At 49.6% G+C, this 14,937-nt stretch overlaps 1 protein-coding gene across 1 annotated transcript in view; it reads left to right on the top strand.

Moving 5' to 3' along the window:
* ITGA5 (integrin subunit alpha 5) overlaps positions 1-14,937 on the top strand; it is a 239,741-nt gene that overhangs the window by 174,693 nt on the left and 50,111 nt on the right. Inside the window, exon 11 of the mRNA XM_033937236.1 lies at positions 13,914-13,966. Coding sequence (XP_033793127.1) covers positions 13,914-13,966 — 53 coding nt within the window. The remainder of the gene's footprint in view (positions 1-13,913; positions 13,967-14,937) is intronic.

The following is a 14,937-nucleotide window of genomic DNA, read 5'->3' as shown; positions in this document are numbered from 1 at the left end:
CACACACATACAGCATACATTCTGTTAAAATCCATGACCAGGTCTTCCCAACTCCTCCTGGTCATTCCTTGGGTCCTCCCTGGACTCCGTTGTTCTCTCGGGTCCTCCCTGGAATCAGTCTCCCCTAGGTCATCTCAAGTCCTTCCTCCGGCCCTCCATTGGCCCTCTCTATCTTCGGCAGTTTCCGGTGCCATTTTTCGGTCACTCCACCGCTCATCCTAGCTGGTCCCTCCGCTGGACGCTCCTTAGATCTTGGCCAATGCTCCCAGGGTTTCTCAAGCTGCTTCCTGGGGAGTCTTTGAACATCTTTCAGTGCCATCACCGGTCTCTTCATTGGTCGCCACTGACCCTGCTGGTCCCACTGCCGATCAGCCATCTGAACCCCTCAGCCTTGGACTCTGCCAGCTCTTCCAGCTGCCTCTTGTGGGGCCACCGCCAGTCTCTCATTCCCTGGCCTCTTGGGTCCCCACCACCACCTGGAACAACTTTATTTTTCTATACCGCCATAGTCAAAGTGACTTCTAGGCGGTTCACATAGAAAGAAGGCTGGACAATTAGCAAATTACAAAATGCAAGAAGAAGGATGTTACATAATAAATTGGAGAAACATGAGAGAAGAAAGATGTTACATAATACATTGGAGTTATAAGGGGAAAAATACCTGAGAGAGGTCATCTGATTAGGCAAGGAATTTGTCAAATAGAGCGGTTTTAATTGATTTTCGGAATATGTTTTAGGTCTGTCTGGTTTTATTTATGTGGTTTCCTAACCAGGATTGCTGTCTGTTTGCTTGGAACATGAAGGTTCTGTCTAGGAAGGATTTGTATTTGCAGCCTGTGATCTTTGGGTATGCAAAGATGTTTTTGTTTCTGGTTGTACGTGTGGGGTTGTGTAGAGTTAAGTGTATTTGCAGGTATGAAGGTGCTAGACCCCAGACTTGTTTGAAACAGATACATGCAAATTTGAACAATATTTGCGCCTCCACTGGTAGCCAGTGCAATCTTTTGTAATAGAGGCTAATGTGGTCTTTTTTTCACAGTCCGAAGATCAAGCGAACTGCAGTGTTTTGCACTCATAAGAACATAAGAAGTTGCCTCCACTGGGTCAGACCAGAGGTCCATCGCACCCAGCGGTCCGCTCCCGCGGCGGCCCATCAGGTCCATGACCTGTGAAGTGGTTTCTGTCTAATGCTATAACCTACCTCTACTTCTATCTGTACCCCTCAATCCCCTTTTCTTTTAGGAACCTATCTAGACCCTCCTTGAACCCCTGTAGCGTGCTCTGGCCTATCACATCCTCCGGGAGCGCGTTCCATGTGTCCACCACCCTCTGAGTGAAAAAGAACTTCCTAGCATTTGTTCTAAACCTGTCCTTTTTCAATTTCTCCGAGTGCCCCCTTGTACTTGTGGCTCCCCACAGCCTGAAGAATTTGTCCCTATCTACCTTCTCTATGCCCTTCATGATTTTGAAGGTTTCTATCATGTCTCCTTTAAGTCTCCGCTTTTCCAGGGAGAATAGCCCCAGCATTTCCAATCTGTCAGCATATGAGAAGTTTTCCATACCCTTTATTAGTTTTGTCGCTCTTCTCTGGACTCCCTCAAGTACCGCCATGTCCTTTGTGAGGTACGGCGACCAGTACTGGACACAGTACTCCAGATGTGGGCACACCATCGCCCGATACAGCGGCAAAATTACTTCCTTCGTCCTGGTCGTGATACCCTTTTTGATGATACCCAACATTCTGTTCGCTTTCTTTGAGGCTGTCGCACACTGTGCTGATGCTTTTAATGTTGTGTCCACCATCACCCCCAGGTCTCTTTCAAGTTTGCTCACCCCCAGCAACGATCCCCCCATTTTATAGTTGAACATCGGGTTCTTTTTCCCTACATGAATGACTTTGCATTTCTCAGTGTTAAAACTCATTTGCCATTTTCTTGCCCAGTCTTCCAATCTCGTTAAGTCCCTTTGCAGGTTTTCACAGTCTTCCTTGGTTCTAACCCTGCTGTAGAGTTTGGCGTTGTCCGCAAATTTAATGACCTCCCAGTTCGTCCCTGTCTCCAAGTCATTAATAAATATATTGAACAGGAGCGGTCCCAGCACCGACCCCTGTGGGACTCCACTTGTGACCCATTGCCATTCTGAGTAATGGCCCTTTACTCCAACCCTTTGTTTCCTGCCTGCCAGCCAGTGTTTGATCCATTGGTGGATATCCCCTTGCACCCCGTGGTTCCACAGCTTCTTAAGCAGCCGTTCGTGGGGTACCTTGTCGAAGGCTTTTTAGAAGTCAAGGTAAATGATGTCAATGGATTCCCCTCTATCCATCTGTCTGTTTATTCCCTCAAAGAAGTACAGCAAGTTCGTGAGGCATGACCTTCCCTTGCAGAAGCCGTGCTGGCTTGCCTTCAGCTGCCCATTGTTTTCTATGTGGTCGCAGATGGTGTCCTTAATCAGTGCTTCCATCATCTTTCCCGGAACCGAGGTCAAACTCACCGGCCTGTAGTTTCCCGGGTCTCCCCTTGATCCTTTCTTGAAGATGGGCGTGACATTTGCTATTTTCCAGTCCTCTGGGATCTCCCCTGTTTCTAAGGAAAGGTTACATATTTTGCGAAAAGTTTCTGCTATTTCGTTTCTCAGCTCTTTTAGTACCCTTGGGTGGATGCCGTCCGGACCTGGTGATTTGTCGCTCTTTAGTCTGTCTATCTGACGGAGGACTTCCTCCCGGCTTACTTCTAGTTTGACCAGTTTCCCATCCTGGTCTCCATGTAAGATCTCCTCGGGTTCTGGAATATTGGATGTATCCTCTCTCGTGAAGACTGACGAGAAGAACTTGTTTAACCTTTCAGCTATCTCTGTTTCTTCCTTTACCATTCCCTTCCTGTCTCCATCATCCAATGGTCCCACTTCCTCTCTGGCCGGTTGTCTCCCCTTCACATACTTGAAGAATGGTTTGAAGTTTCCTGCTTTCTCTGCTAGTCTCTCCTCATATTCTCTTTTTGCTTTCCTTACCACTCGGTGACATTTCTTTTGGTGCCTTTTGTGTTCATCTTGTTTGTCTTTGGTTTGGTCCTTTTTCCATTTTCTGAACGATGCTTTCTTGTCACTTATTGCCTTTCTTACTGCATTTGTTATCCACACCGGGTATTTTGTTCGATTCTTCTTGCACCCTTTCCTAAACCTGGGGACGTACAGGTTCTGCGCTTCGTGTACCGTGCCCTTGAACAGGGACCAGGCTTTTTCTAGTTTTTTGTACTGGTTTTTTGGGGGGGATACCCAGGTAGGTGATGTTGCAGTAATCTAGGGTAGATAGGATCAGTGACTGCACCAGTAATCTAAAGGATGTTGTGTCAAAGTATTTTTTAATAGTCCTTAGCTTCCACAGCGTATAAAAGCATTTCTTCACCAGTAGGTTTGTGTGGTCAGCCATGGTTAAGTGAGTATCTAGAGCAGGGGTGTCAAAGTCCCTCCTCGAGGGCCGTAATCCAGTCGGGTTTTCAGGATTTCCCCAATGAATATGCATTGAAAGCAGTGCATGCACATAGATCTCATGCATATTCATTGGGGAAATCCTGAAAACCCGAATGGATTCCGGCCCTCGAGGACCGACTTTGACACCTGTGATCTAGAGTGATACCCAGTATTTTTATGGTTTTGGAGATTGGATATTCATGGCCGTTTATTTTTAACGATGTTTTCATTTATTTTGTCATTGGGGCTTGCCAAAAAGACTTGTTTTCTCTGTGTTTAGTTTTAGTTTGAAGCTGATGGTCCATTTTTCGATTTCTATCATTGTGTGTGAGAGGTTATCTATAGTTTCATTTGTGATGTCATTTAAGGGGATTAGGATGGATATATCATCTGCGCATATATAGTGTTTTAAGTTTAATTTTTGTAGTAGGTGACCTAAGGATGCGAGGTAGATGTTGAATAATGTGGGTGATAGAGGGGAGCCTTGGGGCACCCCTGATGGGTTTTTCCATGGGTTGGAGTAATTTCCATTGCTGGTTACTCGGTAGGATCTGTTTGTTAGGAATTCTTGGAACCATTTCATTACCTTTCCCGAGATTCCTATTGCATCAAGGCACAGTAACATGATTTCGTGGTCTACTAGGTCGAACGCACTGCTAAGGTCAAGTTGCAGAATCAATGCGCTTTTGCCTTTGCTGAAAAGATCATAGAGGTGGTTTAGTATGGAAGCTATGAAAGTTTCTGTGCTGTATCCTTTCCTGAAGCCTGATTGGTGTTCACAGAGGGTGATAAATTTGTCTAGGTAGTCTGTTAGTTGTAGGTTGACCAATCCTTCCTGTAGCTTTGTGAAAAGGGGAAAAGTGTATAGGTACCTACGAACCCTCCCATCACCAGACTTCACAGCAGGTCCAGATCTCTCTCTCAGTGTGTAGGACCCCACAGACCCTCCCACCACCAGACTTCATGGCAGGTCCAGATCTCTCTCTCTCAGATCTCTCTTCTAGTGTGTAGATCCCCACGGACCCTCCCACCACCGGACTTCCATTCTCTGCTGCACCAGTCCCCCTGTCAGGACTGTTCAGCCCGGCCGCTCTATCCCTCCACTGCACCGGGCTCCTTGTCATGCCGGTCAGCTGAGGCCTTTCAGGGCTTACTGTGAGTTAAGTCAGAGAACAGCATACCTCCTCCCCAGGGTCGCCCAGCTTCCAAAGGAGATTCTTTCTTTCTGAGCTGTCTCTGCTGGGAGCTGTTCTTTTCAGCACCACAATCCACTCAAGGTGAGTGGACAGCTCCCAGCAGCATTTGCAGCTCTTATGCAAATTAGCGCTCCTCTCAGGCTCAATGAGCTCCACTGCCTGGGCTCCCTTCGCTGGCCAGTGACAGGTACTCCACCCTGTCACAGCCACCCACAAAATAGCTGGTTTGTTTGACCAGTTAGAGAGGGCACTATCCGGGTAAATGAAGCCGAATATTACCAGATAGCCAGCTGGGTGTTATTTTAAACCAGTTAGAAGTCTCTTGCCTACTAAGCTACTCTTCCAATCTGTTTATCCCCATGATTTTGTTGTACCCGTTTAGGCTGATAGTCAACTGTTTCCCGAAGTCTAAATATCTCCTGTGTTCAGCGGCAAAACCGGAAATTCAATGCTGGCTCCTTATCCGGTGATGGGCATTGAGCTTTGGGGGGTTTTATGGCCATTTGTGACATAGCTAGCTAAGTCTATATCCAGCAGCCAAAGATAGATTTGCCTAAGAAGTAGGTCTGTCTTTGGCTGCTGAACTTAGCCAGCTAGTCACTGAATAAGAACATAAAGAATTGCCACACTGAGACAGACCAAAGGTCCATCAATCAAGCTCAGTATCCTGTTTTCAACAGTGGCTGAATATCAGCGGATAGCTAGCTCTGTACTATTTGGTCAGCCAGGAAACCGTTCCTTACTGGCCAAATAACACTGAATATTGGGCGGTTTATGTCCATCTATATGTCTCAACTGCACTTTCCCCCTTGGCTGCCTATTTAGATGTTGCATCGTATTGTACAAACAGCATAAAACATCGAGGCCCTGATATTCAGCCCACGGGCTGCAGTCTGTCTACTTCCCACAGGCTGTGGCCATTCCAGAAATTCATTGCTGGGGCCATCTCCGCGCACCGGCATTGAATTTCCACTTGCGTTGGCTGGCCAGCCACTGAATATCGGCAGTGACTGGCTACGTCATGTAATGTAGCTGGTCACCGGGAAGCTGGCAATCCGAATATTCAGTGGATAACTGTTTATCCCAGGACAAGCAGGCATGATATTCTCACATGTGGGTGACGTCATCTACGGAGCCCCGGCGCGGACAGCTTTTCAAGCAAACTTGCTAGAAGTTTCAAGTTTGCACACTGCACCACGCATGTGCGTGCCTTCTGCCCACTAGAGGGCGCATCCCACCTCGTGGTCCTCAGTTCAAATTTTTCCGCGGAGCAAGAAAGCCCTGTGGATCTGAGCTCCAGTGTTTTTGCCTTCTAGCTGCCGCGTTTAGTTTGTTTATTGATCGGATTAATCGCGGTGCTGCTTTATTTTTCGTCCGTCTTACAAAAAAAAAAAAAAAAAAAATAATAATTGTTTTTCGTTGGGCTCCGGGGGCTCCCGGAAGCCTGAGCCGGGGAACGTCGGTCGTTCCCGGCCTTCTTCTTTTTCTCGTCGATGTCCCGTCCTGTTACGGGATTCAAGAAATGCAGCCGGTGTGAGAGACTACTCTCCATCACCGACCCTCACCGGTGGTGCATTGTCTGTCTTGGGCCCGAACATCCAACAGCCTCGTGTGATCGCTGTGCTACCTTCCAGAACAGGGCCCTCCGTCGCCGTAAGGCCAGAATGGCGGAATTGTTCGCCGTCGACGCGCCGCCCAAGGCCTCGACGTCGGCCCCGGCTTCGGCCCCGGCCTTGACCTCGGCCTCGGCGTCCTCGGGGGCCTCGGCGTCGCCTCGGCCCTCATCTTCGAAGCCGTCGTCATCGAAGCCAGCTTCGGGTAAGTCCTCTGTTCCATCCCCTTCAGCAAAGAAGCCATCCTCGAGTCAGGCCAAAGCGGGTGGGTCGACCCCGGCCCCGCATCGGACCTCGACTCCGCACACCCCGAGGGAATACTCGAGACCGAGGTCGCCCTCCAGGGAGTGTGCCCCGGACTCGGAACTCCCCACCTTCGTGGGGATTCCGGCCTTCCAGGATCTCCTTCGAGCCTTGATCTCATCGGAGCTGTCGGGAGCCCTGGAAGTGCTGCAGCGTGCTGCGGGCCCGGCGACGTCGACCTCGGCCGGGGCGCCCTCGGCCTCGGAGGCCCCGGTCTCGGCTCCCTCGACCTCGGGAGCCCCGGCCTCGGCGACCTCGGTCTCGGGTATTGCGGCCCCGTCCACCTCGGTCTCGGCCCCGCCCCGGACCTCGACCTCGGGGGAGCCTCCTGAGCGCAGTGTCCGCCCAAAAGAAAAGTTCCGCAGAGTGCGCCGACTTTCCTCCTCGGCTTCGGGATCTTCCCCGGACGCCTCGCCCTCGAGGCGACCTCGGACGAGGCGCCGATCGAGGAAGCCTAAGCGACCCCGGGGCTCGCCTCGGCGCGATCGTTCCTCGTCGTTCGGGGGCGAGGCGCTGCAGGTGTCGGAGTTGCGCCTCGATAATCCGAGGCTCCTCCGCTCACCTCGGGGAAAGTCTTCCCGCGCCGCCTCGCCGAGGAAACGGGAGAGGACCCCACGGACCCCGGGATCCTCCCCCAGGGACTCCCCTAGGAGGATGATTTCACCCTCCCCCTCGAGGGCCGTGGAGAGAGGATCCTGGGATTCAGGATCGGTTAGGAATCCTCAGTATTCCCATGAGGCCTCCCCCCGCTCCTCGGTGGGACGGTCGAGAACCCCGTCCCCCCAGGCTAGGCCGTCCTCCTTCTCATCTTTTGTCCAGGACATGGCCCAAGCCCTGGGGATTGACCTGATGGTAGGTTCCAAATATTCCAAGGAATTTCTAGAGGAACAGGACCTTCCCACTCCCCCTAGAGAGGTACCTAGACTCCCTCTCAACAGTGTCCTCCTGCAGACCTGGCTGAAGAACTTGTCGAGCCCTCTTACAGGCACGTCTGTCCCGTCAAAAATGGAATCAAAGTATAGGACGATTCCCCCGAAAGGGTTTGATAAGGCGCAGCTCTCCCACCAGTCCCTCCTGGTGGAATCTGCCCTTAAAAAATCACAGCCCTCACGGGTTTCTGCGGCGGTTCCACCCGGCAGGGAGGGGCGGACCCTGGACAAGTTTGGCCGTCGCCTCTATTCAAACACTCTGATGGCCACCAGAGTTCTAAATTACTCCTTCACCTTTTCCTCCTACTTGCGTGGGATGGTGAAGGACCTTCCTCAATATCGGAACTCGTTACCGGACTCCAAAAGAGCAGGATTCGATAAGTTTATGTCCAACCTGTCTCAATTGCGGTTGTACCTTTTCCATTCAGTGTACGACACCTTTGAGCTGGTTTCGAGGGTGTCGGCCCTCGCAGTGGCCATGCGCCGCTTGGCCTGGCTTCGCACCCTCGACATGGACCCAAACCTGCAGGAACGTCTTGCAGACCTGCCCTGTGTGGGGTCCGAGTTATTTGACGAGTCTTTGGAGGCGGCGACCAAACGGTTGTCGGAACAGGAACGCTCTTTAGCATCCCTGGTCCGCCCCAAACCTAGGCCCCCGCCACAGAAACCTTTCCGGCCTCCGCCGCGCCGGTACCCCCAGAAGTCGACCCCGTCCTTCTCAAGACCGCCTCCGAGACGTTCGTCTCAACGAGGCAGAGGGGGACAAACCCAAGCCCCGGCGCAGGGCCCTTCTAAGCCCGCGCCTTCCTTTTGACGGGCTGAGCGGACGGGGCGGGTTCCCCTCCGCACCTTCACCAGAACCCCTTCCTATCGGGGGGCGTCTTCGGTCCTTCCGGAAGGCATGGACCGCGATTACCTCAGACGCTTGGGTGCTCCGGATCGTCTCCGAAGGCTACTCGCTCAATTTTGTGTCCTCACCACCGGACAGTCCCCCAAGTTTAGCCTGGTGCAACCGGTCGCAACTACCGACCCTTCTGACCGAAGCCAAAGCTCTCCTGAAGCTTCGGGCGGTCGAGCCGGTCCCCAAGGACCAGTGGGGGACGGGATTTTACTCCCGTTACTTTTTGGTCCCAAAAAAGACCGGGGACATGCGCCCCATACTCGACCTCAGGAAGCTCAACAAATGCCTGGCCAGGGAGAAATTTCGAATGCTATCTCTCCCGGTCTTGTATCCTCTCTTGGAGGAAGGGGACTGGATGTGCTCCCTCGACTTGAAGGAAGCATATACCCATGTCCCGGTGCACCCCACCTGCCGAAAATTCTTACGATTCCAGGTGGGAGACCTACACCTCCAGTACAGAGTCCTGCCCTTCGGCCTGGCCGCGTCCCCACGAGTATTCACGAAGTGCATGGTAGTAGTGGCGGCAGCCCTGAGGTCTCGCGGGCTCCACGTGTTCCCTTACCTGGACGACTGGCTCATCAAAGCCCCGACCAGGGAGGAGGTTATCTCAGCGACCCGACAGTCTATTGCCTTCCTGCAAACCCTCGGATTCGAGATAAACTTTCCAAAGTCTCAGTTGAGGCCGGCTCAGTCTCTTCAATTCATAGGTGCGGTGCTGGACACGGTGCGCCTGCGCTCCTACCTTCCGACCCAACGGTTGGAAGTCTTGGTACGGATGAGCCGCCAGGTCTCTCAACTACCAAGGGTGTCGGCCAAGCGCATGATGATGCTGCTCGGCCATATGGCCTCGACGGTACACGTCACGCCATTTGCGAGGCTGCATCTGAGGATCCCTCAGTATACACTCGCATCACAATGGCGCCAGGAGTGCGATCCGGAGTCGCGCCTCATTTCGGTGACTCCGCTTTTGCGGAAATCGCTAAGTTGGTGGACAGACTCTTCAAATCTGTCCACGGGACTAATGTTTCGCACTCCCCCATTTCGCAAGGTTCTGACCACGGACTCCTCGGACTACGCGTGGGGAGCCCACCTCGACGGTCTTCGCACACAGGGCCTGTGGTCGGCGGAGGACCGTCGCTGTCACATCAACGTGCTAGAGCTTCGGGCCATCTTCCTAGCACTTCGAGCCTTCGTTCACGTAGTACAGGACCAGGTGGTCCTCGTCCGCACGGACAACCAAGTAGCAATGTACTATGTGAACAAACAGGGGGGAACGGGGTCGTGGCCCCTCTGCTCCGAGGCCCTTCGCCTCTGGGAGTGGGCGGCCTCCCGGAACATCTTCCTCCGGGCGGTCTACATCCAGGGGGAACTGAATTGTCTGGCGGACAAACTCAGTCGACTCCTGCAACCCCACGAGTGGACTCTACACTCAGCAGTTCTGCACGAGGTCTTCGCTCGCTGGGGAACGCCACAGGTAGATCTGTTCGCCTCTCCGGAGGCACACAAACTACCACTATATTGTTCTCGGATGTACTCGCGGGATCGTCTGGAGGCGGATGCCTTCCTTCTCGATTGGGACGGGAAGTTCCTCTATGCATTCCCTCCTTTCCCTCTGATCATGCGAACGTTGGTACACCTCAGATCGTCCACGGCCACGATGATTCTCATAGCTCCTCGGTGGCCGCGTCAGAACTGGTTCTCCCTACTGCTCCAACTCAGCGCCAGGGAACCCCTTCTTCTGCCTGTCGGTCCTTCTCTGCTATCTCAGAATCAAGGATCCATGTTACATCCCAATCTGCAGTCATTGCACCTGACAGCTTGGTTTCTTGTTCCCTGACCCCTCCGGACCTGTCTCAATCAGTGAGGGAAGTGCTGGAAGCCTCCCGCAAGATCTCGACGAGGCTTTGCTATTCGCAGAAATGGACCAGGTTTTCCACCTGGTGCTCTTCTTTCCTCCTGGACCCGGTATCGGCCCCGGTACCCTCGGTTCTGGACTACTTATTCCATTTGTCGCGCTCTGGCCTGAAAACCACTTCGGTGCGTGTCCATCTTAGTGCGATTTCCGCCTTCCACCAACACCTGGATGGACGCCCTCTGTCTCTCCATCCCTTGGTGACACGCTTCATGAAAGGATTACTCAGGGTTTGTCCCCCGCTCAAACCTCCCCCAGTCGTATGGAATTTGAATGTGGTTTTAACTCAACTGATGAAACCACCCTTTGAGCCACTCAACAAGTCCCTCTTGAAATTTCTGACTTGGAAGGTGGTGTTTCTGATTGCCCTCACCTCCGCTAGGCGGATTGGGGAACTACAAGCCTTGGTTGCGGACCCACCCTTCACCGTATTCCATCATGACAAGGTGGTCCTCCGCACCCATCCCAAGTTTGTCCCGAAGGTTGTTTCTGATTTCCACCTCAATCAGTCCATTGTCCTTCCTGTGTTCTTCCCTAAGCCCCACTCCCATCCTGGCGAGACGGCGCTTCACACGCTTGACTGTAAGAGGGCGTTGGCATTTTACCTTCAACGCACCAAGTCCCATCGGAAGGTCCCGCAATTATTCTTGTCCTTCGATCCCAATCGATTAGGGCACCCAGTTTCCAAGCGCACTCTGTCTAACTGGTTGGCGGCGTGCATCTCCCTTTGCTATACTCAGGCTGGCCTTCCTCCCCCGGGTCGAGTCACGGGGCACAAGGTCCGAGCAATGGCAGCTTCGATAGCCTTCCTCCGTTCCACCCCGATGGAAGACATATGTAAGGCTGCCACTTGGTCTTCGGTTCATACATTCACCTCTCACTACTGTCTGGACACTCTGTCCAGGAGTGACGGCCGGTTTGGCCAGTCAGTTTTACAAAATCTGTTTTCTTAAAATTGCCATCCTCCCACCTGCCCTTTTTGGTTTGGCTTGGAGGTCACCCACATGTGAGAATATCATGCCTGCTTGTCCTGGGATAAAGCACAGTTACTTACCGTAACAGGTGTTATCCAGGGACAGCAGGCATATATTCTCACAACCCGCCCACCTCCCCGGGGATGGCTTCTAAGCTAGTTATGGAACTGAGGACCACGAGGTGGGATGCGCCCTCTAGTGGGCAGAAGGCACGCACATGCGTGGTGCAGTGTGCAAACTTGAAACTTCTAGCAAGTTTGCTTGAAAAGCTGTCCGCGCCGGGGCTCCGTAGATGACGTCACCCACATGTGAGAATATATGCCTGCTGTCCCTGGATAACACCTGTTACGGTAAGTAACTGTGCTTTACGTGGTACTTACTGGCTGGTTGCTGTTCCCAGCTGGCTAAGTACTGCTGAATATGAGGGAGGGGTGTGTCATATCTGTGTTTGAATGTTCTAATGCAGTGGTCTCAAACTCAAACCCTTTGCAGGGTCACATTTTGGATTTGTAGGTACTTGGAGGGCCTCAGAAAAAATAGTTAATGTCTTATTAAAGAAATGATAATTTTGCATGAGGTAAAACTCTTTATAGTTTATAAATCTTTCCTTTTGGCTAAGTCTTAATAATAGTATTGTAATTTATAGCTAAAGAGACATATCATCAAGAAACTGTTTTATTTTACTTGTGAATATGATAAACATACCGAGGGCCTCAAAATAGTATCTGGCGGGCCGCAAGTTTGAGACCACTGTTCTAATGTGTGCTGCCTCAGGTGTGACAATTGTACTGTGCTGACATTGAGCATCATATGAATGTTCTTCCATGCTGCTATTATGGTATCATTCATATTCTGCTGACTTTCTGTTATTGATTGTTATACCCTGCTGTATATATTTCTGATACTACACTGTGAATCAAAAAGAAAACGCACCAAAATATTTTTGTCGTATCTTTCACAGACTTAACTTGAGTTAGCCACCATTTTTTTTCGCATAAAGTTCTTCAGAATGCCACACGATTTTAGCGTATGGTAACTGTCCTCATAAGAACCTTTGTATTATGCGTTTTTTCATTCAATATATTATTTTATGGTTTTCTTTATAAGTTATAAAGTGCTTGTGCTTAATACTATAGTGATAGCAAATGTAGCTTTTACTTAACTTTTTCTTAATAAACTGGGTCTGGCTCAATCCCCACCGACGCGTTTCATTATTTCATCAGGGTCGGGGAAGGAGAACGCAGAGCAGTATACTATCTTAGCTGAATGCTAAATCCATGGTTTATGAGCCGGATTTAGCATTCAGCTAAGATAGTATACTGCTCTGCGTTCTCCTTCCCCGACCCTGATGAAATAATGAAACGCGTCGGTGGGGATTGAGCCAGACCCAGTTTATTAAGAAAAAGTTAAGTAAAAGCTACATTTGCTATCACTATAGTATTAAGCACAAGCACTTTATAACTTATAAAGAAAACCATAAAATAATATATTGAATGAAAAAACGCATAATACAAAGGTTCTTATGAGGACAGTTACCATACGCTAAAATCGTGTGGCATTCTGAAGAACTTTATGCGAAAAAAAATGGTGGCTAACTCAAGTTAAGTTTGTTTATTGATACGATATTTTGTGCACTTTTTTTGTTTTGGGTATCTTTCACAGAACACAGCCGATTCTTATGAAATTTACACCCTCTTTTATGAAGTCGCATTGAGCTTTTTTATCGCCGGCCGTGGCAATAAAAGCTCCAATGCTCATAGAATTCCTATGAACATCGGAGCTAATACTGTCATGGCCAGAGATAAAAAAGTCTTAACGCAGCTTCATAAAGGGGGGGAGGGGGGTATTAGTGTGTCATGTCCTGAATAAAGTTGATATGAAACGTTTTGTAAATATTTCCCACCGCACCATAGCACTACCTTGTTAAAATGAATTGTGAACTGAATAAAAACACATCATAAGAATCAGCTGAGTTCTGTGGAAGATACAACAAAAAAACATTTTGTGGGGTTTTTTTTTCAGTTCACAGTGTTACTCCTATTACAAGGATTCAGTTTGACATCTGCAAGTTTATCTCATTGATTGCAATTATGCTGTTGCAAAAATAGTAAGTTTTTATGTCAAGCTGTATCTGCTGTGTGCCATCTTGGGTGAATCTCATCATAAAGGCAGTTAATAAATTACTCCTGCAGGTGGTACTAACTAGGACCCAAATTTCCTCCATAAGTGAGTGTGATACACAAGCTGTAGTTTGACCATCTTTGTGTAAGGTAGATGTCTGTCTCACAGGCCATCCTGAATTGGTATGAATTAGAATTAGCACACTTCTTGGTGAATATGCAGTCTTTGCAGGGATGTGGAGACAAAATTACCCATTTCACCTCCAGAGACCGTCAGAGCAGGACTGAGGAGGAGCACAAGTGAAACATGTTCTTCTGTGGAAAGGTTGAGAAATTTCCCTTCTAATCATGTCAGTCTGGCCCGTGTTACGAGTGTTGTAAGCAGCCATAATTAAATGCCCCTCTTTCTACCCCCTGTTTCTGTTCTCCACTTTTGCTTGCTTGGTGGGGAGATTGTGCCTTGTAATTACAGACCATGGTATCATTTCATCTCTTTCCAGATGGCTTCGTATTTTGGGTATGCTGTGGCTGCAACTGATGTCAATGGTGATGGGTGAGTGTGTTTTAAAGAGAAATGAAGATGGGTTTACAGGGTGGGGAGGATCATATTAGAGCGGTTTACATAAAATGCACTAAAAGGCAAGGGAACTGTAAAGGGTATAACAGATCATACAAGACCTAAGACATTAGAAAATACAACAAAAACAGGACACATAGAAACATGACGGCAGATTAAAGGCTAAATGGCCCATCTAGTCTGCCCATCCGCAGTTACCATTATCTCTTTCTCCAAGAGATCCCACGTGCCTATTCCAGGCCCTTTTGAATTCAGACACAGTCTGTGTGTCTCCACCACCTCTTCTGGGAGACTGTTCTATGCATCTACCACCCTTTCCGTAAAAGAGTATTTCCTTAGATTACTCCGGAGCCTATCACCTCTTAACTTCATCCTATGCCCTCTCATTGCAGAGTTTCCTTCAAATGAAAGAGACTCGACTCATGCGCATTTACATTACGTAGGTATTTAAACGTCTCTATCATATCTCCCCTCTCCCGCCTTTCCTCCAAAGTCTACAGATTGAGATCTTTAAGTCTGACCCATGTGACTTTTGATGAAAACCACACACTATTTCAATGGCCTTCCTCTTGACCGACTCCATCCTTTCTATATCTTTTTCAAGGTGCAGCCTCCAGAATTGTACACAATATTCTAAACGAGGTCTCACCAGAGTCTTATACAGGGGCATCAATACCTCCTTTTTCCTACTGGCCATACCTCTCCTTATGCAATCTAGCATCTGTCTAGCTTTCGCCGTCACCTTTTCAACCTATTTGGCCACCTTAAGATCATCACATACAATCGCCCAAGTCCCGTTCTTCCATTGTGCACAAAGAAATAACAAAAGCAAAACAGAAAACTGAACTCTGAACAGCCAGTGACCCAAAGTGTAGTTCTGTCAGCTGAGGCCATCAAAAGTCAATTCAAAAGATGTTTTCTAAGTCCCGATTTTAAACAATATATCA

Source organism: Geotrypetes seraphini, chromosome 3, assembly GCF_902459505.1.
Source record: "Geotrypetes seraphini chromosome 3, aGeoSer1.1, whole genome shotgun sequence".
NCBI classification, from domain to species: domain Eukaryota; kingdom Metazoa; phylum Chordata; class Amphibia; order Gymnophiona; family Dermophiidae; genus Geotrypetes; species Geotrypetes seraphini.
This window is presented reverse-complemented; position numbering and strand designations above follow the sequence as displayed.